The sequence below is a fragment of the Tripterygium wilfordii genome, chromosome 19 (assembly GCF_013401445.1).
Source record: "Tripterygium wilfordii isolate XIE 37 chromosome 19, ASM1340144v1, whole genome shotgun sequence".
Lineage (NCBI taxonomy): Eukaryota > Viridiplantae > Streptophyta > Magnoliopsida > Celastrales > Celastraceae > Tripterygium > Tripterygium wilfordii.
Window position 1 is genome coordinate 14,597,404 of NC_052250.1, and position 21,325 is coordinate 14,618,728.

At 37.9% G+C, this 21,325-nt stretch overlaps 5 protein-coding genes across 8 annotated transcripts; 4 read left to right on the forward strand and 1 right to left on the reverse strand.

Moving 5' to 3' along the window:
* Nucleotides 1–376: 376 nt before the first annotated feature.
* On the forward strand, nucleotides 377–4,442 carry LOC119985746 (ATPase family AAA domain-containing protein 1-B). Its single transcript, XM_038830123.1, has 5 exons — nucleotides 377–698; nucleotides 1,850–2,150; nucleotides 3,130–3,288; nucleotides 3,458–3,753; nucleotides 3,987–4,442. The coding sequence occupies exons 1-5, from the start codon at nucleotides 501–503 to the stop codon at nucleotides 4,206–4,208; spliced, it is 1,176 nt and encodes a 391-aa protein (XP_038686051.1). The 5' UTR covers nucleotides 377–500; the 3' UTR covers nucleotides 4,209–4,442.
* Nucleotides 4,443–5,390: 948 nt separating this feature from the next.
* Nucleotides 5,391–7,096, forward strand: LOC119985745 (AAA-ATPase At2g46620-like). Its single transcript, XM_038830122.1, has one exon. It carries the CDS (start codon nucleotides 5,586–5,588, stop codon nucleotides 6,990–6,992), a length of 1,407 nt encoding a protein of 468 aa, XP_038686050.1. The 5' UTR covers nucleotides 5,391–5,585; the 3' UTR covers nucleotides 6,993–7,096.
* Nucleotides 7,097–7,786: 690 nt separating this feature from the next.
* LOC119986311 (vacuolar protein sorting-associated protein 26A-like) lies at nucleotides 7,787–13,560 on the forward strand. The gene is made up of 12 exons (XM_038830891.1): nucleotides 7,787–7,935; nucleotides 8,294–8,349; nucleotides 8,437–8,511; nucleotides 8,643–8,717; nucleotides 8,998–9,070; nucleotides 9,926–9,970; nucleotides 10,127–10,238; nucleotides 11,080–11,146; nucleotides 11,471–11,515; nucleotides 12,215–12,270; nucleotides 12,581–12,756; nucleotides 13,182–13,560. The coding sequence occupies exons 2-12, from the start codon at nucleotides 8,347–8,349 to the stop codon at nucleotides 13,358–13,360; spliced, it is 906 nt and encodes a 301-aa protein (XP_038686819.1). The 5' UTR covers nucleotides 7,787–7,935; nucleotides 8,294–8,346; the 3' UTR covers nucleotides 13,361–13,560.
* A 73-nt stretch (nucleotides 13,561–13,633) lies between these two features.
* LOC119986309 (MYG1 exonuclease-like) lies at nucleotides 13,634–21,254 on the forward strand. 3 transcript variants are annotated; one of them, XM_038830888.1, is made up of 11 exons: nucleotides 13,634–13,960; nucleotides 14,379–14,525; nucleotides 15,119–15,217; nucleotides 16,190–16,381; nucleotides 16,629–16,748; nucleotides 17,536–17,607; nucleotides 17,914–18,164; nucleotides 18,343–18,413; nucleotides 19,936–20,084; nucleotides 20,766–20,978; nucleotides 21,085–21,254. In XM_038830888.1, exons 1-7 carry the CDS (start codon nucleotides 13,760–13,762, stop codon nucleotides 18,136–18,138), a joined length of 1,056 nt encoding a protein of 351 aa, XP_038686816.1. In that variant the 5' UTR covers nucleotides 13,634–13,759; the 3' UTR covers nucleotides 18,139–18,164; nucleotides 18,343–18,413; nucleotides 19,936–20,084; nucleotides 20,766–20,978; nucleotides 21,085–21,254. The 3 variants fall into 3 exon arrangements, with proteins under 3 accessions (XP_038686816.1, XP_038686817.1, XP_038686818.1); XM_038830889.1 differs by lacking the exon at nucleotides 19,936–20,084; XM_038830890.1 differs by lacking the exons at nucleotides 19,936–20,084; nucleotides 20,766–20,978; nucleotides 21,085–21,254 and adding an exon at nucleotides 18,499–18,758.
* Nucleotides 18,855–21,120, reverse strand: LOC119986312 (rhodanese-like domain-containing protein 14, chloroplastic). 2 transcript variants are annotated; one of them, XM_038830893.1, is made up of 6 exons: nucleotides 20,751–21,120; nucleotides 20,573–20,619; nucleotides 19,963–20,055; nucleotides 19,651–19,789; nucleotides 19,454–19,556; nucleotides 18,855–19,146 (listed from the first exon to the last, which is right to left on the reverse strand). In XM_038830893.1, exons 1-6 carry the CDS (start codon nucleotides 20,968–20,970, stop codon nucleotides 19,032–19,034), a joined length of 717 nt encoding a protein of 238 aa, XP_038686821.1. In that variant the 5' UTR covers nucleotides 20,971–21,120; the 3' UTR covers nucleotides 18,855–19,031. The 2 variants fall into 2 exon arrangements, with proteins under 2 accessions (XP_038686821.1, XP_038686820.1); XM_038830892.1 differs by having other exon boundaries at nucleotides 19,454–19,559; nucleotides 20,751–21,098.
* Nucleotides 21,255–21,325: the final 71 nt, after the last annotated feature.

Below are 21,325 nucleotides of genomic sequence, written 5' to 3' on the forward strand. Positions count from 1 at the left end.
TTACTTCTTTTGTTTTTAATAAGCATTTCTGACTTCTTTTGAATCAGAAATTTAAATTATACATTCATTCTCAAAAAAAGTATGTGACCACAATTCTTTTTTAATTTATTTGGTTGGGTTTGGGATGGCTTTGGTATTTAATTTAATTTAATTTGTATTAATAAAGTTTTTCATTGAGAATTAACCCCATTTTTCGCTCCGATGTTTTGCAGTGATACTCACTTGTCTAAAAGGCCTGATGATGGATTGGATACCCACGACCTGGGCCTTGTTCACAAGAAAACGTCCCTGGATAAGCCCAAAGTCCAGGCCCATGATCAACGAAGTTGAAGTCACCCAAACTCGACTCTCCACTACATTCTCTCTTCTATTCTATCTCATTCCCTTCCTTACCCGCCAAGGACACTCGAAACCGAAAAGGTTTCCTTTGGACAATTTATACAGCTTTTCGCACTGAAGTCGTTAATCGAAGAAGACCATATCAGAAATAAAGGAACAAGATGGGAGGTTCTTCCGAGACGAAGTTCTTGCAGGAACTGGTGTTGTACGCGGCAAGTGCGGCGCTTAGCTGCTTGGTTTTGTTCGCGGGGCTCCGACACCTCGACCCCAACCGGGAGGCCTCCAAGAAAGCCCTCCAGCACAAGAAGGAAATCTCCAAGCGCCTCGGCCGTCCTCTCATTCAGACCAATCCTTACGAGGTACCCACTTAGAATTGTGAATCGCTTTGTGTTCGGTCCAGTCGTATAACCATAATATGGATATGGAAGTCTTAATTACGCGTCATTTTTGGATGTGAACTATGAATTTTGAACCGATTGAGGAACTTGGTTTTCAATGTATCATTGTTAATTGGCGGTCTTTCAGAATGGGCTAGGGAATGGGTTAGGGTTTTCTGCGTGAGTGGTTGATCAATGATTTTCCATGTAAAAATATTTTGATTGTTCGGAATTCTGGTAGTGCGGGATTTGAATCCTTGCGTTGTTACTTCAATTTCAGGTTTATATTTGTAGTTTTTGGTTAACTGACCAATTTAATATGAAAGAAACAGTGGAATTGGAATTGACACAATGCGATTTTCAGCGTGTTTCCATTTTTTTTCGTCTGCTTCAACTTTATAGATTTAGCCAATTCCTTTGTTTTGCCGGATGTTTTTTTTGCCCGAATTTAGGGGTTGAGATGACTCTTAGCTGCCATGCAGAGTTCCTGTAACAGTGAAGTGGTATCTAAATGGCTCTTTCACATCCTTTTGTATCCTTGAAGAACGATCTATGCCGTCATAAATTTGATCTGACAAGATATTCTGTAATTATATTGACATTTTTCCGGTATGTGATCAGTTGATGATCTTCTGAAGCATTTATTCAACATGCTACTTTCCTAAGTGTGGGTTGCTGTCTTTTCTGTGCTTCCCCCTCAGTTTATCGTGGTAAACATTTTTATGGAGGACTTCTTAGATTACCCTGGCACACCTTTAATTGACTGAAAAGAGCTATAGGTTGGAAAATGGATTTTGTTAAAAGTGACATGGTCTTGGATAGAGATTGGTCCTGGAACTTTGAAGCATGAGGACATCAGCATCGAAGCTGATAGCATATATTTGACAAAAGAAACCAACGTACTCTCATAATTGGCATGCTTGAGGTTCACATATACACCATCTTTTCAGTCACTTTTAGTTTTGTTAAACTGTTTTATATTTTCAAGTTTTGTTTCATTTGTCACGTATTTTGAAATATTATCCATGAGAGGTTTTTTCAGTTGCGTGTGTGGAGTATACCCAAGGTCTGAAGACTCTGAACGGTTGATAATTTCTTGTTTTGCCTGTCTTCTTTATTCAAAAATTTGGCAGGATGTGATAGCTTGTGATGTTATAAATCCTGATCATATTGATGTGGAATTTGATACCATTGGAGGATTAGAAACCATCAAACAAGCTTTGTATGAACTGGTTATTCTTCCACTTCGGAGACCCGAGCTGTTTTCGCATGGGAAGCTTCTCAGTCCCCAAAAAGGGGTGTTGCTATATGGGCCCCCCGGTACTGGAAAGACTATGCTTGCAAAAGCAATTGCAAAAGAGTCTGGAGCTGTTTTTATTAATGTGAGGATATCTAATTTGATGAGCAAGTGGTTTGGTGACGCACAAAAACTTGGTGAGTCTAGATTGCTAGAAATTGCTTCTTCGATGTGAGTGTCTTACCTGTGGTTTATGCCTTTATACTGTTGCATGAAATTTACTATATTCAGTGTGTGACTACCTGACTCTATGCTAATGGAACTTTTCTGCAATGGGGTCAATATGTTTTTTTTTTTTTTTTTTTTTTGGTTTAAGGCTGTATGAGGAGTAACTTTACTGTGAAGATGAGTTTCATGTGTCGTGGATACTATGTCAGGGTAGGGCTTTGAACCTCCATCCCCTTTGAACAACTAGAAAAAAATATGTTTATATATATGTTAATTCTTCGCATGGAGCAAATCATTGTGATTGTACAGATTTAGTTTTTGTATTTTTAAAATTTATGGGGTGTAATATTATGCTGAATGAGTATGAGAAAGATAGGGTTCCGTTCCTAACTTCCCTATTCATATTTGAAGTTTTGAACACCAATGTTACTCAGAACAGACACAATTATAAAATTTTAAATAAATTTTCTCATATAATAGAGGATGAACCTTGGTCCAATGGTAAAGTTACTTCATTGGATTCTGGGTATCACAGGTTCTAGCTGCACAAAGAGCTTGTCTACATTGCTAGAGTAACTTCACCTACATATGCCTCTCCCAATCTTTATAAATTGGAACTATTTCTGGAGCTTTGTTCACTGTGTCTACTGTCTGAAGTCTGAACTTACACTGAGGTCAACAAAAATGGTCCTTCAAGGAAGAAGATCGAATTTTCATTAAAATAGTTTACTATGTTGAGTGGATTCTGATGATGAAACCATCTTTTGCTACCCTTCTTCCCCTCGAGATTGAGCTTTTAAAGGATTAATTTGTTTTTGTGATCAAAAGTAGTATCAAAGCAAATTTCCAAGATTGTATATTTGCACTCCTGTTTCTTTTTTCCAAATGTAAGCTTATTTTTGGACGTTACTAACAATTGATCCTTTGCCATACTGTTGGCTGTTGCAGTGGCTGCTGTATTTACCCTGGCTTATAAACTCCAGCCTGCTATTATATTTATTGATGAGGTTGATAGTTTTTTGGGTCAGCGTCGTACTACAGATCATGAAGCATTAACAAACATGAAGACTGAGTTTATGGCTTTATGGGATGGGTTTACCACAGATCGTGAGTTTTTTCCCCCTTTCTGAAGATAAGTTTAATTAATGTTGTTTCTTGTCTAAATGGGGAGGGGTTTATCTTCAGGATGTCTTACATAGGATAAGTTTGATAAATTTATACATCGGTCTTGCATTAGGCTGGTGTATTTTTTTTGATGATTTCATTGTTCTTACAGAGAATGCGCGGGTTATGGTTCTTGCTGCAACTAATCGTCCATCGGAACTTGATGAAGCGATCCTCCGTCGTCTTCCTCAATCCTTTGAGATTGGGATGCCTGACCGGCGAGAAAGAGCTGAGATTCTGAAGGTCATTCTGAAAGGCGAGAAGGTTGAAGAAAGCGTTGACTTTGATTACGTATCCAGCATGTGTGAGGACTACACAGGTTCAGATCTCTTGGAACTATGTAAGGAAGCAGCCTACTTCCCAATCAGGGACCTACTAGATGAGGAGAAGAAGGGCAAAAGATCTTCTGTAAGTGCATTCTTATTCTTTGTTTCCATTCCATTACTGAATTTTCCATTGCAAAATACTGGGTACTCTCCTGTAGTACTGTTTGGGTAGTGGTTGTTATTATTATTTTTGGCTGGGGGGGCTTTCTCATTTAACTCTCTTCATTGCATGTGAAGTGGTAGGTTAACTTAGGTTCCTTGCCTTGAGATTTTGCATTCGACTGAGCATATTTGGTCCTTCGCTCGTGTTTTCAGGAACCAAGGCCAATGTTACAGTCAGATTTAGAGAAAGTTCTTCTTACTTCCAAAAAGACCAGGGTTGCCGCCAGCGAGTACAATAGCCTAAACTCACAATCGCCAAGATGGTCGAGATCTAGAGACACAGATGATAATCAGGTTCATTCTGCAATTAATGAGCTATCTAGGCTTGTGGTTTCCCAAATATTAAATATTCAATCAGATAACCAAGATCCTTGAAATCTTGTCTTTGCCACATTCTCCAGATACGTTCTAGTCTTTGTAAAATCATGACGTGATTTTTTAGTCTGTGGAGTGTTTTACTTTTTGGTGTTATGTGAGATTGAAGTATCTTAAGGCAGGTGTTGCACTTTGGTTTTGAAATGCCATCCAACATATTCTTAAATGTCTCGAGGATATCACATTTTGACTTAGCATTAATGCTTTTATTGTTTACCCTGCCCTGCTGCATTATTAATGAGCAAAGATGGTTAATTTCTCTTAAGGGTTTCATTTAGTTATGGTTCTTCCTTCGTCTACCTGACTGTCTTTTCATGCGCATTTTCAGCCAGCTGTGAATTCGGATGATAGGTATGACTTACTCTTTTTATTTATAAGTTGTAGGCATTCTCTTCCGGGTATAGAATTTGATAGAAGACTGATATACCAGTTTACTTTCTTGCTGAGTAGGAACATCTCTTAGATTCATTCCTTAGACCCTTTTGCATAGATTTGTTGAGCTGTTTTGCTCCTTCATTATATTGCAGCTCTTGCATCATCCAAGCTAATTGTAGCTTTGAATCTCCATATGCAAGATGGACTGCATGACAGTTTAGATTACTTGGAATGGCTGACCAATATCCATGAGAATAGTGGTTGTGATTTTTGAATTGTCTTCTTTGTGGGGTTGGTTGAATATAGTAAAGGATTGTGATATGATCGTAATCAGTAGTGTTTATGCACTTTGTAGTTTTTAATTGGAATTCTCTCTCTTTTGCGTTTGTTTATTTTGATGACTTATTTATTACCAATATGATGTATCGATGCCTGCATCCGCATGTTCGCCAATCTTATCCCTTCTTCTATCCAGTCTTGTCTGTAAGGAGGATGTTGTTAGGATTGTTGATTGACGAGGCTTTTACAATATTTTGGAGCTGTGACAATAATGGAGGCTCGTAAAAGTGTTTCTGGTTACTTGTTCAAACCTAACATATTTCAATGTTGAAAGATGGATAGAGACAGACTAGTACTATCTTTGACGTTTGAATGGGTAGTGTCTGTAATTCTAATTTTCAGTCTTTCCACATTTCATTTATTTATTACTCCTAATTAACTAGGCATTGCATGACAAAGACAGATAGCTACGATCCCCGATTTGTGTTATATCACAAACAAATAGTTTTATCATAATACGAGATAATTAGTTTTGTCTACTCATATGGTAATACTAGTCCATGTTCAGTTGGTCATAAAAAGACGGCCAAACACGCCTTCCATTTCAGCGTTATTCCTTCTGCCCCTCTCTCGTGGCCTTTGTTTGACCCATTAGTGCCGGCTTTGGCCAGACACCCCTCCCATTAAAATCATCAAACCATTTTGCCTGCTTCTGTATCAGCAATGGCTCCTGCAATAGCCTTGGCGTTTGCCATGCTGGTTTTGTTCATGATTCTTCGGTTCTTGTCAACGACATCGTCATTAAGCATACTTGGACGACTCTGGCGATCTTTCGAGGACTTGTTTCACGTCCACCAACTCTACCGGGTACCACAGACGGACCATGAACATCTCCAGCAGAACCAACTCTACCGCAAAGTCTCCACTTACCTCAACTCCCTGCCTTCCCACCACGAAGACGCCGATGTCACCAACCTATTCACGGGTCCAAAACCAAACGACATCATCCTCCGCTTCGACCCGGAAAAACATTCCATACCCGACACCTTCCTCGGTGCCAAAATGTCTTGGACACATGTAGAGAGGACATTCGTGTTGAAGCTGAGAAAGAAAGACAAGCGTCGGGTTTTGCGTCCTTACTTGCAACACATTCTGTCCGTTGCCGAGGAGAACGAGCTAAGCAATAGGGAGATAAGGATGTATATGAATTTCCCGGCGGTGGAGGGTATGCATGGACGGTGGAGATGGGTTCAATTCAACCATCCGGCAACTTTTGATACGGTGGTCATGGACGGTGATGTGAAGAACAAGGTGAAGTCGGATCTCGAGTCATTTTTGAAGTCTAAGCAGTATTACAACAAGTTGGGTCGGGTTTGGAAACGGAGTTATCTTCTATACGGTGCGTCTGGTACGGGAAAGTCAAGTTTCATCGCCGCCATGGCTAAGTTCCTCTGTTTTGACGTGTATGATGTTGACCTGTCCAGAGTTTCCGACGACGCTGATTTAAAGATGCTTCTGCTGGAAACCACTGCCAGGTCAGTGATCGTGATTGAGGGGCTCGATCGGTTCTTGACGGAGAAATCAACGACGGTGAGCTTGTCCGGTATATTGAATTTCATGGACGGGATCATATCGTGTTGTGGCAAGGAACGTGTGATGGTGTTCACGATGAACAGTAAGGATCAGATTGATCAAGCGGTGATGAGGCCTGGACGGATTGATGTTCACATTCATTTTCCACCGTGTGATTTCTCCGCCTTCAAGGGCTTGGCGAACAGCTATTTGGGAGTGAAGGAGCACAAGCTTTTCAGCCAAGTGGAGGAAATGATCCAATACGGGTCGAGCTTGAGTCCGGCGGAGATCGGTGAGATTATGATCTCGAACCGGAGTTCTCCGAGTCGGGCCATTAAATACGTGATCACTGCTTTACAAGCCAACAGAAAGATCGGGCAAAGATTGAGCGAAGACGGGTCGGGTCACGGTGTGGAAAATAAGGGTGATCGAGAGCCGGGAAGCTTGTTTGATCGGGAGAACTCGGTGAAAGATTTTCGAAAGTTGTACGGACTATTGAGAATGGGAAGCAAGAGAAAAGATGAGCCATACGATTTAGGATCTATTGACAAACAATGATCAGGATTTGATTAGTAATAGTGCCCAGTAAAATTTGAAGGGCTTCCTTACGATATACCTACAATATTTTTTAAATGTTATTTATTTTTTTTGTTTTATGTAAACAACAAAGTAGGTGCGTCGGGACAGATAGAGAATATACATAAAATTCACCTCTACATAATATGTTATCAGTTACAAATTATTTACGCACTCGTTACAAAATCATATGAAACCCATCCATCCTATATGCTAGAGAAGCAAAGAATGTTGTAGTTCAAATATAAGTACTTACGAATTATTAATTTTAAATGTCTTTTTTGTGGACCTCCTTATAAAATAAAGAAATAAGTTAAATAAGATTTTATTCAAGTTTCATAAAATTTGTTTTTCTCCAATAATATATATTATGTTACAATTTGAATTTTTAAATTTTTTTCAATATAATATATACTTGAAAAGATAATTGAGTACTTGAAAAACACCAATCTAAATTAGAATGTAGGTGTAAAAATATGTGCACTTTAAGCTAGGATTCTAGGTCCATATACTAAATTTTAAGTGTTTAATTACTCAAAGAGACAACACAAATTGAAAGAAATTATTTATACATTATGAGCACTACAAATTTTATTTCAGGATTTTAATTATTTATATAAAATTTTCCATGAAATTTTTTATAATTATGTGTGTTTTGCCCTAATTCATCCCAAATGATCACATTAACCTATTATAGTCTTTGTACTCAAATTACGATAGCCTCCCTCACCACCACGTGGAAAACACGTGAGTTGAGCTTGGCGCTGGCAACTGCTAGTCCGGTAGTCTGGTACTATTGTTACTATGCTCAACTGTCAAATTTTCCTGATCAAACTTCGTTCTCTCGCTCTGACTTAGTTCGATCTCAGTTCTTCCTGCGCGGCTTATTGAAGCAAAATCATATTGAATCAGTTCGATATCAGAGGTGCGTCAATTTTTTTTTTTTTTTTATCTCTAATCAAAGCTTTCTCATCCCTAATTTGCCGGCCCTGCATTTTTTCAAAATCGATCCTGATTTTGCTGCAGTTCATTCAATTCACTGGGATTTCTCACGCTTTTAAGGTGGTTATTACAGTGTTGCATCTAAGTATTTGCGTGAGTGAGAAATTGTAATGTTGTGGCATTAGTATGATATTAAGTCAGGGTTTAGGGAATTTAACGGAATTTTGTGTTTTTGTGTTCCTGGTTGCTTTGTCGCCTTGTATGTAGTTTTTCTTGAAATGGAAGTTAAGGTGTTTTTACCTGTGTATTGATTATGAATGAATTGACATTGGGTTCATCAGGTATCCGGTCGTGTTGATCCAGGCTTAGGGATTGAGACTAGACTTTGAACAACATGGTAATGTATCTTGCTGATGGTTATGAACTTATATTTCTTCTACTTTTTAGTATTTTATTGATTAGCGACCCAAAATTAATTTTCCAGAATTACCTTATTGGCGCCTTCAAGCCATCATGTAGTATTTCAATCACATTTGCTGATGGGAAAACTCGCAAGCAGGTAAACCTATGATTTCTGCTGTGTATCCTCATCTATTTGTCCTGTGTTTTGATTGTAGCTTTTATTTTTATTCATTTATTCGCAAGTTAGACTTACATGATATTAGTTTTTGATATGCTGGTTTTTGTTAGGTTCCTATAAAGAAGGAAAATGGTCAATCAGTTATGGCCCCACTTTTTCAAAGCCAAGAAAATATTGCCGGGAAGGTATTTTGTTGCGTAATTGTGAATAATAATCACAGGCGAGCATGTGACTCGGTGGTAGAGTTGTAGGGGTGCAACCTAAAAGGTGACAAGTTCAATTGGTGAAAACAACCTCTTCACATGTTATGTGGGGGCAAGGGCTGTGTCCATCTTGCCTATCCCTAACACCACTCATTGCGGCAGCCTTGTGTATGATGAATATGATGTGCACATTATATAGTGTATCATATTACGTTAACTTCAAGTTTTTATTTTCTAGTTTTTCATTTGTTGGCATATCTAGATTTCTGTGGAACCAGTTCAAGGAAAGAAGGTCGAACACAATGGTGTGAAAATAGAGCTCCTCGGTCAAATAGGTGAGTGCTTGATCTGATGTTATTTTACAGTACATTTTGCTTGACAGGATAGGATTGGAGAACTAGCATTACGTGCTTCACTTTGGTAATCTAAACCTCAATCCTGTCTTAGATCAGTTCTCTGGACCTCATAATTTGTGAGGTGGTATTTTTTTGCACCTAGTTTCTTGTAAGGAAAGCCCGTCAGATAGCTGTTGTTCTAGCTTGGGCTTCCTTACCCAGACAATGTGGGAATGATCAAGACCTGAATCTTGACTACAGTGCTCATAGGAAAAACAAAATGAGAGCGAAAAATAACTTTTGAAAGGCTGTTTATAGAATGCACATTGTCCAAGATATAAGGTTGTCACCTCTGTTTCTAATCAGCTCTTTCCTACTCATTTGGATTTTCTCCTATGATATACCTTTGGTTGTGAGGATACCTACTGCTGTCTTCTAGTTCTAGATTTATCGCTCTCTGCTGACCCTCTCCTTTTTATATTAAAGCTGCTTTCTCATTGAGTTTATGTGAATCTGATTTTGTACTTCAGACTGCTATATATAGTTGGATGAAAAAACTTTCCTGAAGGTTATCAAGTTTCCTTCGTAATTCTCATTCTACCCTCTTCTTCTTATGGTGAAGAGGGCTCTGTATGAATGACTGCAACTAGTTTGATATATTATTGGGTCAAGTTGCTTCCTTGTAAGATATGTGCCAATAGCTTACTCTAATAGAATGGAAGGATGCCTAATTTCTTTGTTGATACTGCCATTGGATTTTTTTTTTCATTTGCATGATGAAGGCGTCTCTTAATAGTGTTGCCCCTTCCTATATTTTGAAATGAAATTTATGATATATTTTCTGTCTATTTGCAGAGATGTACTTCGACAGAGGAAACTTTTATGACTTCACTTCTCTCGGTGAGTAATGTTTATATAGTTTCTTTGGTACAGAAAAGCGGATATATGCATCTGAGTGATGGATATGTTTTTGTCCTTGATCTTAAATTTGCAAAAAGTGGTGGAATCTATACTTCTCTACTTAACTTTTTGTGATCTGCGTTCTGTTGCCTGCAGTTCGTGAATTGGAAGTTCCTGGAGAAATATATGAAAGGAAAACATATCCTTTCGAATTTTCTACCGTTGAAATGCCATATGAGACATACAATGGGGTGAATGTGAGGCTCAGGTATGCTATGTACTCATTCTTAAAATCCTAGAGGCAGACCCCTTTTTGTCTCTTGTTTGATTGTAATATTCAGTAGTGTTTCATTAATACTTACAGTTTGGTTGTCATAAGTATTTATAAATATCCTATAGCTCTCAAATCTATATAGATTTATTAGAGCTGCTATTTTTTAGTCATTTGTTTGAGCGTTTTGCACCTTAGAGCTTGGCTTTAGTACTTATTTCATTTCATAATGTTCAATGTAAACTATTAAGTTATGCTGGGGACTGAATGGTTTTTATGACTCAAAATATTGAGATTACTCGCATAGTCGCATCTGTATAGGGTTAAATTCTGAAATTATTTGATAGAACTATCATGGTTGTTTATTGTGTTTTTGTCATTATATTCATGGGTAGGGATATGTACTCATATCTGCGGTTGAATTCCTAAGTATATTTCAATCATAAGCCACAATCCGCTGGTACGTAGTGAAAAGTATAGTTGTTGTTTGTTCAGTTCTTTGTGAAACGATAGTGCAAGTAAACTTAATAGCAGCACTTCTCCGTTATCTCCTCTGTGTATTGATATGCCTTCATGATTTATTAACACTAATAGATGGTCAACAGGGGCGCACTCACTCTACTAATAACCTACAGGTTATAAGTGTGCTTAACTGAATGTGGAGAAGCAAAAGTTGGGAGTTCCAAACGAAGTGCCCTAATTGGAGGTGTATGGGAATTTTATGGGATATATAGAATCCTAATATATGCAAGTTTGGCTAGTGATAAGATGAAAGTTTTGTAATAGTGTAATGGTTGACAACTCAACTGACAATAATTTGCTTATTTGCTATTTCCAGATATGTCCTGAAAGTGACTGTAAGTCGTGGTTATGCTGGAAGCATAATTGAATACCAGGACTTTGTGGTAATATTTTTTACTGGGTTTGTGTGTTATTTGTGGGTCATCATTGTCATCAATTTTCAAAAATACTAAATCTTTTTGTATCTTTCACAATTTTAGTTGTTCAATTTTTTTGGCATGAAATATCATTTCTGAGCATGGTAATTCTGGAAATTATCTCACATGCAAAACCATCTTTTCATGTACCTATTATATTGCAGAAGGATAGTAAAAGTACTCTCATTATTCAGCCCATATCTATTGAATGGTTAAGTCGGTTCCGTTAAAATTATCATTCTGGCACTACTTAAATTGTTACTTACAAAGTATCTCTAATTTGTATTTTAGGTTTGTAACTATTCCCCACTTCCACCAATCAACAACGGCATCAAGGTGAGAACAGAATTTGAAATTTTGTAGAATGAAGATGTAGTGTAGTTTTCACTGCTAACAAAGTCAAACATCACCATTTTAATGTTTGTGGCAATTTCTGTGACCAGTATACTAGTTTGAGATAACAATTACAGTTAAGTGGGCCCTGCAGATACTCATTGAATGGAGTGAAGTTTTTTCTTTAAGTTATCCTTTTTTTTTCTTTATATATATATATATCAATATCTATATGTATATGTTGGAACGCACACAAAGTCCCACATTGAAAAATTAGAAGGAAGTGGTGTGGTTTATAAGGCATGGGGGAGGCCAAACTCATTGGTTTAAGTTTTTGAGTTAGATGAGCTTGCTTCCATTGCCAAGTAAACCCACATGTGTTAGGCCCATGTAACGTGGGCTCACCTTGTGTTGGAACCCACACAAAGTCTCACATTGGAAAATTAGAAGGAAGTGTGGTTTATAAGGCATGAGGGAGGCCAAACTCATTGGCTTAAGCTTTTGAGTTAGATGGGCTTTCCTCCATTGCCAAGTAAACCCACATTTGTTAAGCCCATGTATCGTGGGCTCACCCTCGATCCAAATTTCTAACAGTATAGTGTATATATATTTGTGAATGTTGATTTGCATATTTCTTGCACTGGACAAGTGCTGATCTCTATTAATCCGTAGACTTTATTGCAATCTTACTGTCTCGTGCAGATGGAAGTTGGAATTGAAGATTGCCTACACATTGAGTTTGAGTATAATAAAAGCAAGTGAGTTGAGCATATGTTGTAAATAGGGTCACTGGCCAATTTGTTTGGTTCATTATGCTCGTGATTACCCAATCAGTATGATGAGTGTTGGTTGAAAGATTAAGAGTTTGTTGTTTCATCTGGTTGTGTTTTTGCTAATTCAGCAAAAGAGCTTTTCTAATCACAGTCTGATTCTGATCTGAAATGATTCTAGCTCAACCTGGATATATGGGGTGGCTTTATATGCTTTGCCTTATCATTTAGGCATGCAAATTGATTTGTTGGCTGTTTTCTGAGGTGAATGTCATGCTTTGTGCTGATTGGAATGCAGGTATCATCTAAAAGATATAATCATTGGGAAGATATATTTCCTTCTTGTAAGAATCAAGATAAAAAATATGGACCTTGAAATCAGACGTCGAGAATCTACAGGATCAGGGGCCAATACTCATGTTGAGACGGAGACACTCGCTAAATATGAGTTGATGGATGGTGCTCCAGTAAGGGGTATGTTAAAATATTGATTTTCCTGCAAGTTTCGTTTATGCATCACCAACCAAACGCAGTGGTTATCATTTTCTACCAACATGTCATATGCACGGATATGCCACTGCATGCATCAGGTTGGCATTATCTATTTAATTCATTTACATGACCAGCCCAAGTTACTGCCATATGTACTAATATGCCATTGCGGGCCAGGCACCCAGTTTTGGCCTCGTCTTTTCATATTATTTAGATGGCTTAAGTTCTTAACATATGTACAATGTGCCAATGCAAGCATTAAGTTCAGGGTTTATCTGTTTAATTTATTTAGACAGCCTAAGTTCCTTGGCAGATTTCGTTTCTTTTGAATTTAGGTGCAACACACTTTTTTCTGCTGTCACTGCCAAAAGTTGTAATGTCTTACCAGCGCTTGCTTGCTGATTCAGGCGAATCAATACCAATCAGGCTGTTTCTAAGTCCTTATGAACTGACACCAACACATGGCAACATCAACAATAAGTTCAGTGTAAAGTATTATTTAAACCTGGTTCTGGTTGATGAGGAGGACCGCCGGTATTTTAAGCAGCAGGAGATTACAATATACAGGCAGCAAGAAACTTGTTGATTTGAGCATTGTATATGATGTCATTACTACAAGACATTTGGATGATACAAGATTAACTGCCTGTCTGCCTTATGACACCTTGTAAAGCTTTGAAGTTTTTGGGAATTTCTGGAGCTCTCATATAGAGGGCTGAAACTTTATTGTATACTTGCTTGGTCACATCTTTGATCAAGGTCAATTTAGTTTGTGATAATTTGGTATGAACTATGAACGAAAAAATAGTCTCCGAAATTGTTTTCTAACTGTTGTCATAGCCCACTGGGCTCGTTCTAGTCCAATGGGCTTGTCTATAATGCCAGTCCAGTCTAATCATACAAAGAGATTTACGCTGAGAGACGACGTTGGTTCATTTCGCTGTCACGCACCCGGGAAATTAAAATTGGAGGAAAGGTTTTTCAAATGTTCGCGCTGAGGCTGCGGCCGCGATGGTGGAGGCGGAAGCTTGTACACACTAACAGGACTTGTAATTTCTCAACCGAGGCGAAGCGAGTGGGAACTCACGATGGAAGCTTTCACTGCGACGAAGCTCTCGCCTGCTTCATGATTCGTCTCACTAATAAATTCTCAAATGCTCAAATCATCCGTACCAGAGACCCTCAGGTTCCCCTTCTCCAACTATTTTAACCTTGTTTGCTTGCCAAGTAGTTAGTGAGAGTCGATTGGAGATAGTCTCTGAAGTCTTATGATTCACAAATCTTATTTCTCTAATTAGTGGTCGGTTGCTAGAAAATGTGCACAAAAAGGAAGCAACTACCTAAAATCTCTTTCTCAGCATTCTTCGGTCCGTGTTTCGTTGCTAAATAGGGTCAGGATGCATTAAGAAACTATCGTCTTTGTATGAAGTATCGCGCGAAACTTAACAAAACGCAATTAAAACTTCTACCCTGTTCAGTGAAGAAGTAAATCGAAAATGTCTCCATATTTTGTAGCCTCAGATACTTTTAGAACTTAAACAACTTGAGTTTCTCTTTGTTATTGTTTTGATGAATTTCTTTGGTTTCGATGAGTGTTGTTTTAGGTATTGGACACACTTGACGCAGTGCTTGACGTTGGAGGTGTGTATGATCAGAGCCGAGATCGTTATGACCATCACCAGAAAGGATTTCAGGAAGCCCTTGGGTATGGCTTCACCACTAAACTTAGTAGTGCTGGACTTGTCTATAAGGTACCTTCTCTGTAATTATTACTATTGGCAAAAACATGCATGTATACTCTGTTTTTCTACTGATCTATGGCTACCATTTGTCATTCACTTTCCATAAGCATGGCTTGTAAGAGTATGCAAAAAGGTTAGTTGTTATTCTTTCTTTTATGAAAAAAAAAACTTTAGAATGCAAATTTATTGCTAATGGCCATTGTAATTCACCTTATAGTTTCATTTTGTGTGGTTTCACTGCATTTCGTTTGTAAAGGGAGATGGCAGAGCGCCCAAAAAGAAGAAATTTTGTATGCTCCCCTTGCGGTTCGTAATAATTTGATTCCTCTTATTATCTAATTGCCAAGAACATGTTCCTCAAGGTCAGAGCGAAGTTTCTTCAGTTTAAATGATTGCTGTGTTGTGAAAGGAAGATGTTACGACCTTTGCATAGTGTGGAATTAGCAACTTGATTACCTCTCGCTTGTTTATTCTTTTATTTTATTCTTTTTATTTTATGGAGTGAGTTGGTTGTCTTTTTTCCCCTTCTAATTAGACAGATTAAGTTAACTTTATCTCATGTTGTTGGTAACTTGAATATGATGGCAAAATTTCACCCATAGCACTATGGAAGAGAGATCATTGGAAAGGAGCTTCAGCTTGGTGAGGGAGACTCGGATTTGCATCACTTATTTATTGTCGTTTATAAGGACTTTATGGAGGTAACATATACTGCATATTGTTGATCCTTATAGGTTTGGAAAACCATGATTTTGTAATTTCCTTAAGTTTTGATCAATAGTTCATTAATCATTATATGTTTGTCAAGCGGCATGCTGATTTGGTAGTCTTATATACGTACGGGAAATTGAAATTCTGGATGTTTTAAATCATATAGTCAGAAATGTGATTCTATCTAAATTGGGATTTGATCAGTTACTGATATGGACAATATTGTGTGAACCTCAATACATGTTTGTCATGTTATACAAACTTGACAAATTGCTTGTCGATGATGACCTTGTTGGAGATGCATGATGGAACCTGAATCATTATGGCCTAATAATTTTTCTGAGTGGTGGCATGTGTGATGACTTCTTACCTTCTGCTAATGCCACATTAAAAACTTCCTGGTAGCATAAGCTGTCTTCTTAGTCTTGTGGTTCTCTTATGTTGCTGCCTTGCTTGCCTGTCATGTTTGTGGTCCTTCTCTAGGTGTTAATGTTTGCGTGGGTAGTGGTGGCACTCTCTTCAGTCCTGTTATTCTAGGGGAGGCTGGTAATCATTGTTTTTTTGGCATTCATTGACTCAATAACAAAAGTGTCAAAATGCAAAAGGTCCTTGGTTTGCCAAATTATGCTAGTGGACAAGCTTCCTTGTACCATTGCCAACAGAGGTGGGTGTTGCCCTTTTCAATAGCTGCCAAGGTCCTACTTGCAAGTATGCGAGATATATGCAGCTTCTCAATCATGAATCTTTCATAAGCATTTGAATTAATAAATAGATGAAGAACATTCAAAACATATGATGTGTGGAACGAGTGGTAACATATTGGGAAAAGGTCTTGGTAGTTCTTTGCTGCAGTCTGTTCTATGATAAGTCTTATTCATTAGTGTCCTGATAGGCTGCCGTCATATCTGATATAGTCGTTTGAACTTGTCTATCCTTACTGATGTTATTTCTACTTTCAACAGGCTATCGATGCAGTTGATAACGGAATCAGTCAGTATGATACGGACAAGTCCCCTAAATATTTGAATAATACAAGCTTATCATCTAGGGTGGAGAGATTGAATCTAGACTGGGTTGACCATGACCTATCATCTGAGAGAGAGGATGAACTCTTTGAACGAGCAATGCAACTTTCCGGCGGAGAATTTTTGGAGGTGTGAATCGTGTTTAAAAAACAACTTCCATTCATAAGGCTCATGCAGTGGGCAGACTTTAAAATGCTCCATGTTTGAATAATGTTAAATTTTTTTTTGTTTATACACGTGCTAGTCTTTTAGAGCTCTTCTCATAACATTTATGGCTAATGTACAGTTGAGACTTGAAAGACTGATCACATAGATACAGCTTCTACTGTCATCCAAATGGAATTACTCAGTGAATTTACTGATTGCTATGTTACAGAATATTCATTACAAAGCAAATTCATGGTCACCTGCTCGACCTATTGTCATGGAGTGTCTTGCAGCAAGGAACGATATCGATTCCAGCGGTGAAATCATGATGTTGACTAAAAGTTGCCCTGTAAGTGGGCTTTAATATCTTGTTTTATATGGTACTTTTGCTGTTAAATTGATTGTTTTTTGATGTCATATACAAAAACAAGTTTCATGAGTGAATATTTTGAATTGGTAGCTTATTATTACAAGTGGTGATCTATTTTTGTTACATAACTAGGAAAAAGAAAAGAGTCTGCTGTTGGAATGGGTATAAATGACTAAATTTCAACCTTTCCAATAGCTTAAGCTATGGGAGAATCAATGACTTAATATGGTATAGGAATAACAGGTTGAGAGTTTGGATAGCAGTTTTCTCCATCCTTGTTTCCCCCATTCCAAATTAATTATCCGAAAAGAGATGTTCAGTCCCCACGTGTGGGTCTTCAAGCAAATACCCATGTGACATGTTCAATTTGTATATATGGGCTTCGAAAGTTAGTTATCCCCTGATTTGGGCCTCCTATTGTCAAGGGTACGCTGGACTATACGTGAGGGAGAGTTTTGGAATGTGTCTAAAGGATTAACTTTGCCCCTTTTCCACTTGTTTAAGCTGTTGGGGGAAAGTGATTTAACATGGTGCTAAATTATCAATTCTCTCAATAGCTTAAGCTTTTGGAATGAATGATGTTATAAGCTTTTGGGTGAATGGTGTTTGGCATCTGGGCTTTGAATCACTGAATGGTTTATTGGTAAACATTTTGCATGAAGCTAAATGTGCAGTTATTCTTTTCTTGCTAATTGAATTAGAATATTTTGGAACATATATCACTTAAAAGTTAAAACTCCAATTGCCTCTTTATTCTCTTTGGCAGTGGAAACTCCATATATATGAGCTAGAGGAGGAAATGAAGATTTGTCCATTAATCAAATATGTTATTTATCAGGTATGTACTCTCGTGTTGTGTCTGTCTCTTTTAATATTGCTTATGTTCTTATTTGGATGACGATTCTAATTGATCAAATACCAAATTGTCCCATTCACAAAATCCCCAATGGCCTTCCAGCTTATCAAAACAGCTCTCACACCAAAACAAAGTTATGGTATTCGTTATGCATGACAGAGGCTGGTGTTTTATATGTCCATGAATGCTTGTGTTGTGGTTACCAACATATTGGATCATGTGGGCCACACATTATCAACTTATATATTATAGTTCGAATACATTTTTTTCTGCTATTCCTATTTGCAGGATGACAGGAATCAAAAGTGGCAAGTGCAGGCGGTGGCGGTGTCGCCTGATAACTTTGAGAGCAGGAAACCTCTGCCACTTTCCTGGAGAGGTTTAGAAAACGACGAACTTTCTGAAGTGACGGGGATCCCTGGTTGTGTTTTTGTCCACATGAGTGGGTTTATTGGTGGAAATATAAGTTTTAAAGGTGCTTTGCATATGGCAAGAGCTTCTTTGAAGGCATAGCAAAAGACTGATGCTGATGAGTGAAGGTAATGTATCTCGCTGCAGTTCAACTGAATCTGGGATGCCCCACTGTCGTGATTTGTCACTGTATATTGTCCTCTGTTATATATGATTGGTGCGCAGTTTGGCAGGTATTAACTACAGTGATATCTATTGCATCTGTATGGTCTCGATGAATTACAGAATGTTTCCTTGAATGACTAGGTACAATGCCATACTATCTACGTTTTTGAAGAGGTATCTGTCAAACAGTTGGGCATTGTGTTTTGAATATGGTACTTTCTTCCTCTCTATCTATCTCAATTTAACTTTTTTCCATAGTGGTATGGCATGTATATTCTGCTGCATCATATGTGACAGTTTGACTTTCATCAATTACGGTCAAATCCATTCGTCTTGTTTTCAAGAAGATGTAGTGGCAAGTAACCACAGAACAATGTATTCTCTATGGAGTACGGGAGTTGGCTCTTTACAGCCAGGTGTTCAAAACCTTTCACTCCCCTTGTAGGCTTGTACGATAAGGGAAAAAAGTTTCAGTGCTCCTAGAAAATGTTTTAATTGTCAACCAGTTACAACGAATCCGTAAGGTGTTAACAGTTGAGATTTCCTCTTTATTATTGTAGCGGCCGTGTTTATCTTTGCTTTATTAATACTATGTAGTGCTAGAATATCATTAGTTTCGTTTTCTGTGTGGAAAGACGTTCAAACACTTGAGCTTCAAACTTCAAAGTCAATTTTGTCATAAGCCTGTCAAATATGTACAGCTCTTAAAGTCTTCATACAAAAAACATCTTCGACAGAATAGAGCAATCTTGATACAGATACATCAAATGTTTCATTAGGAACAAAATTTGAGTTTCCCGTCCGACTGCTCCTTTAAAACTCATGCTGCTTCACTCGTCAGAAATAGTTGGCAATTCCTCCTTAAACCATGTGTAGAGGCCTCCTTCTAAATGGAAGACATTCTTGTAACCATTGAGGACTAACAAGTAGGCTGCTATCAATGATCTGCAGGAATTTTTGGAAAGCATTTATTTCCTTTTGTAGGGTACTAACATGCAGCAGCATCTTAAGTCAACTTAGTGTCTTGAATTATTCTTGTTCATACATCATGACTCCTTGAATTTTCCTGATTAACTTTTAAGCATTTATAGTGTTGTAAAAGTTTAACATCTTATTTGACGTTTCATCAACAATGCGCCTATTAGTATTTATAAAGTATAGCATCATACATGAAAGTTATCTGATGCAGTGAAGTTCTTAGGCAATGGAAAACTATGTAGAAGGACCAGATGAAAAATAAGAGTGGACCAACCTTGATTGTTGACCCTCTGGGAGATTTTGAGATGGCTTCATGGTGCCTCCGGCTGAGCAGGCCACTATTATTTTTGCATCCTTATTTAAAGTTGATTCCACACCTGCTAGCCAGTAATAGGCATAAAATTTACTTAGTTTGTGAGTTAAATGAAAATGAAGCAAAAACAGAAGTATGGTGAGATAGGCATGTTGTACTTTGGATGAACTCGGGGTTTTCCTCTGTGCCAGCAAAGATACCAAAAAATGCAAATGCTGCACGCCTAGCAATGTCCCATGCCGTCCATTCCTTTATAAGCCTATATACTTGCACATTGATAGCACCTGGTGGATGAGCCTAAGGCCAGAAGCATGACATTTTAACATTGTGTTCATCTCTAGATGATGAAATGAGTCCACACTCCACAGACAAAATGAGTCTTTTAAAATTTAAACACTGTTTTTTAAGGTACTTATATTTGAGCTACATGTTCTTTCATCTAGGCACTGGGTAGATTTGATTAGACTGACCTCTTTGTATTCTGCTTCGGGCCGCACATCAAGGATCACAAAATTATTTTCTTGCTGAAGGCGTCGAGCTTCCTTGACATCCACACTCCTTACCTGTGAGGAAGAAATATTTTTCTGCATTAGTAAGTGTCTTTGCTTGTTTATGTTCATTCTGTAGGTTAATGTTATGTACAACTACTGCTGATAGAAATTTCAACAATCGATATTCATGTTTTGATAGAGCTAGCATTGCAATTCGGAGACTATCGTTGGTTTGAAATGTTTGTACGGCATGGTGAATCTTGACAGTTCTTGATTTGTTGAATTAGATTGTAAATAAAGTTGCTGTCTTGTTGAGGTAGTTTTTCTGATTATTTTTGCTACTTCACTGGTCTTAAATTGTTTGAAATGATTTGATGGAGCTTTAGACTTTAATATAGCAGATGCAGGGCCAAATCTACTGAGTTTCTAGTCCAACTACTTTGGGAGGCATCTCAAAATTCTCTGTTACCTTTTTTTTTCCCTCTTAAAACTTGATCCTGCTTTTCATCTTAGATTGGTGTATGTGGGAATTTTATTTTCTATGCAGTGTTTGGGGTCATGGATTGATATAGCAAGAGAAGAGTATTACCTTTTTCTGTAGAAGATACTCTCTTTTGACCTTCCAGTCTTCTTCAGCTAGTCCCTCCAAAATAGGATGGAAAAACCCAATGATTGTCAGCCTTGAAGGAAAAACTTTAAATGTTTTGCTGATGAACCAACATTATTTTGAGTTTAATCTATTGAAGTTTAAGATGAAAAGAAACTACCTGGTGATTTTGCAGGTTTTGTTGCAGCACATTGGATTTTCCAGCCCCTTTGGATAGTATGTGAAGAAGATGATCTTTGGCTTAGAGGTTTGACTGTGGAGCAGAATCTGTTGTGTAAAGTAGTTTTTGAAGAGGAAATCAGTAGTAGTGAGGTATGGAGATTGGGATGCAAGGAGAATGATGAAGATGGATGCTGTGTGATTGAAGTAAGAAGAGCCATTTTTCTGGGTGAGCTCTAATGCTTGTGCTACTTTTACTGAAAGTACAACTCTTGAAAGCTTTGTGAGAGATATTTTTGCCCAAATCTGAACGGGTGGTTGCTATTTCATCTCAGATTGGATTCCTATTGCTGTTGCTGCTTAGCGATAAACTTGATGATATATTAATGGGCCCTCTCAGTATTTGGGTTTAAGAGGCTAGCAGCCCATGAGCCATTTCTCCACGATATATATATATGCTTGTAATATTAGTGTGTGAATGCAGATAGTACACATTTGAAGTCAACAGATCTCCACAGTCATCAAAAAAGATGATTATGGAATGGTCGGTCTCCTGGCTCCCACTCGTCACGCGTA

Coding starts and splice junctions, on each gene's coding strand:
- LOC119986312 (XM_038830892.1), bottom strand. CDS start 20,970: ATGGCTCTTCTTACTTCAATCACACAGCATCCATCTTCATCATTCTCC. Junction 20,056..20,572: donor AGTATCTTCTACAGAAAAAG/GTAATACTCTTC, acceptor TCTTCCTCACAG/GTAAGGAGTGTGGATGTCAA. Junction 19,147..19,453: donor CCAGAGGGTCAACAATCAAG/GTTGGTCCACTC, acceptor AAATTCCTGCAG/ATCATTGATAGCAGCCTACT.
- LOC119985745 (XM_038830122.1), top strand. CDS start 5,586: ATGGCTCCTGCAATAGCCTTGGCGTTTGCCATGCTGGTTTTGTTCATG.
- LOC119986311 (XM_038830891.1), top strand. Junction 9,071..9,925: donor AGAGCTCCTCGGTCAAATAG/GTGAGTGCTTGA, acceptor GTCTATTTGCAG/AGATGTACTTCGACAGAGGA. Junction 11,147..11,470: donor TTGAATACCAGGACTTTGTG/GTAATATTTTTT, acceptor TTTGTATTTTAG/GTTTGTAACTATTCCCCACT.
- LOC119985746 (XM_038830123.1), top strand. CDS start 501: ATGGGAGGTTCTTCCGAGACGAAGTTCTTGCAGGAACTGGTGTTGTAC. Junction 699..1,849: donor TTCAGACCAATCCTTACGAG/GTACCCACTTAG, acceptor AAAATTTGGCAG/GATGTGATAGCTTGTGATGT. Junction 3,289..3,457: donor GGATGGGTTTACCACAGATC/GTGAGTTTTTTC, acceptor TTGTTCTTACAG/AGAATGCGCGGGTTATGGTT.
- LOC119986309 (XM_038830888.1), top strand. CDS start 13,760: ATGTTCGCGCTGAGGCTGCGGCCGCGATGGTGGAGGCGGAAGCTTGTA. Junction 14,526..15,118: donor GTGCTGGACTTGTCTATAAG/GTACCTTCTCTG, acceptor TTTCACCCATAG/CACTATGGAAGAGAGATCAT. Junction 16,749..17,535: donor TGTTGACTAAAAGTTGCCCT/GTAAGTGGGCTT, acceptor TCTCTTTGGCAG/TGGAAACTCCATATATATGA.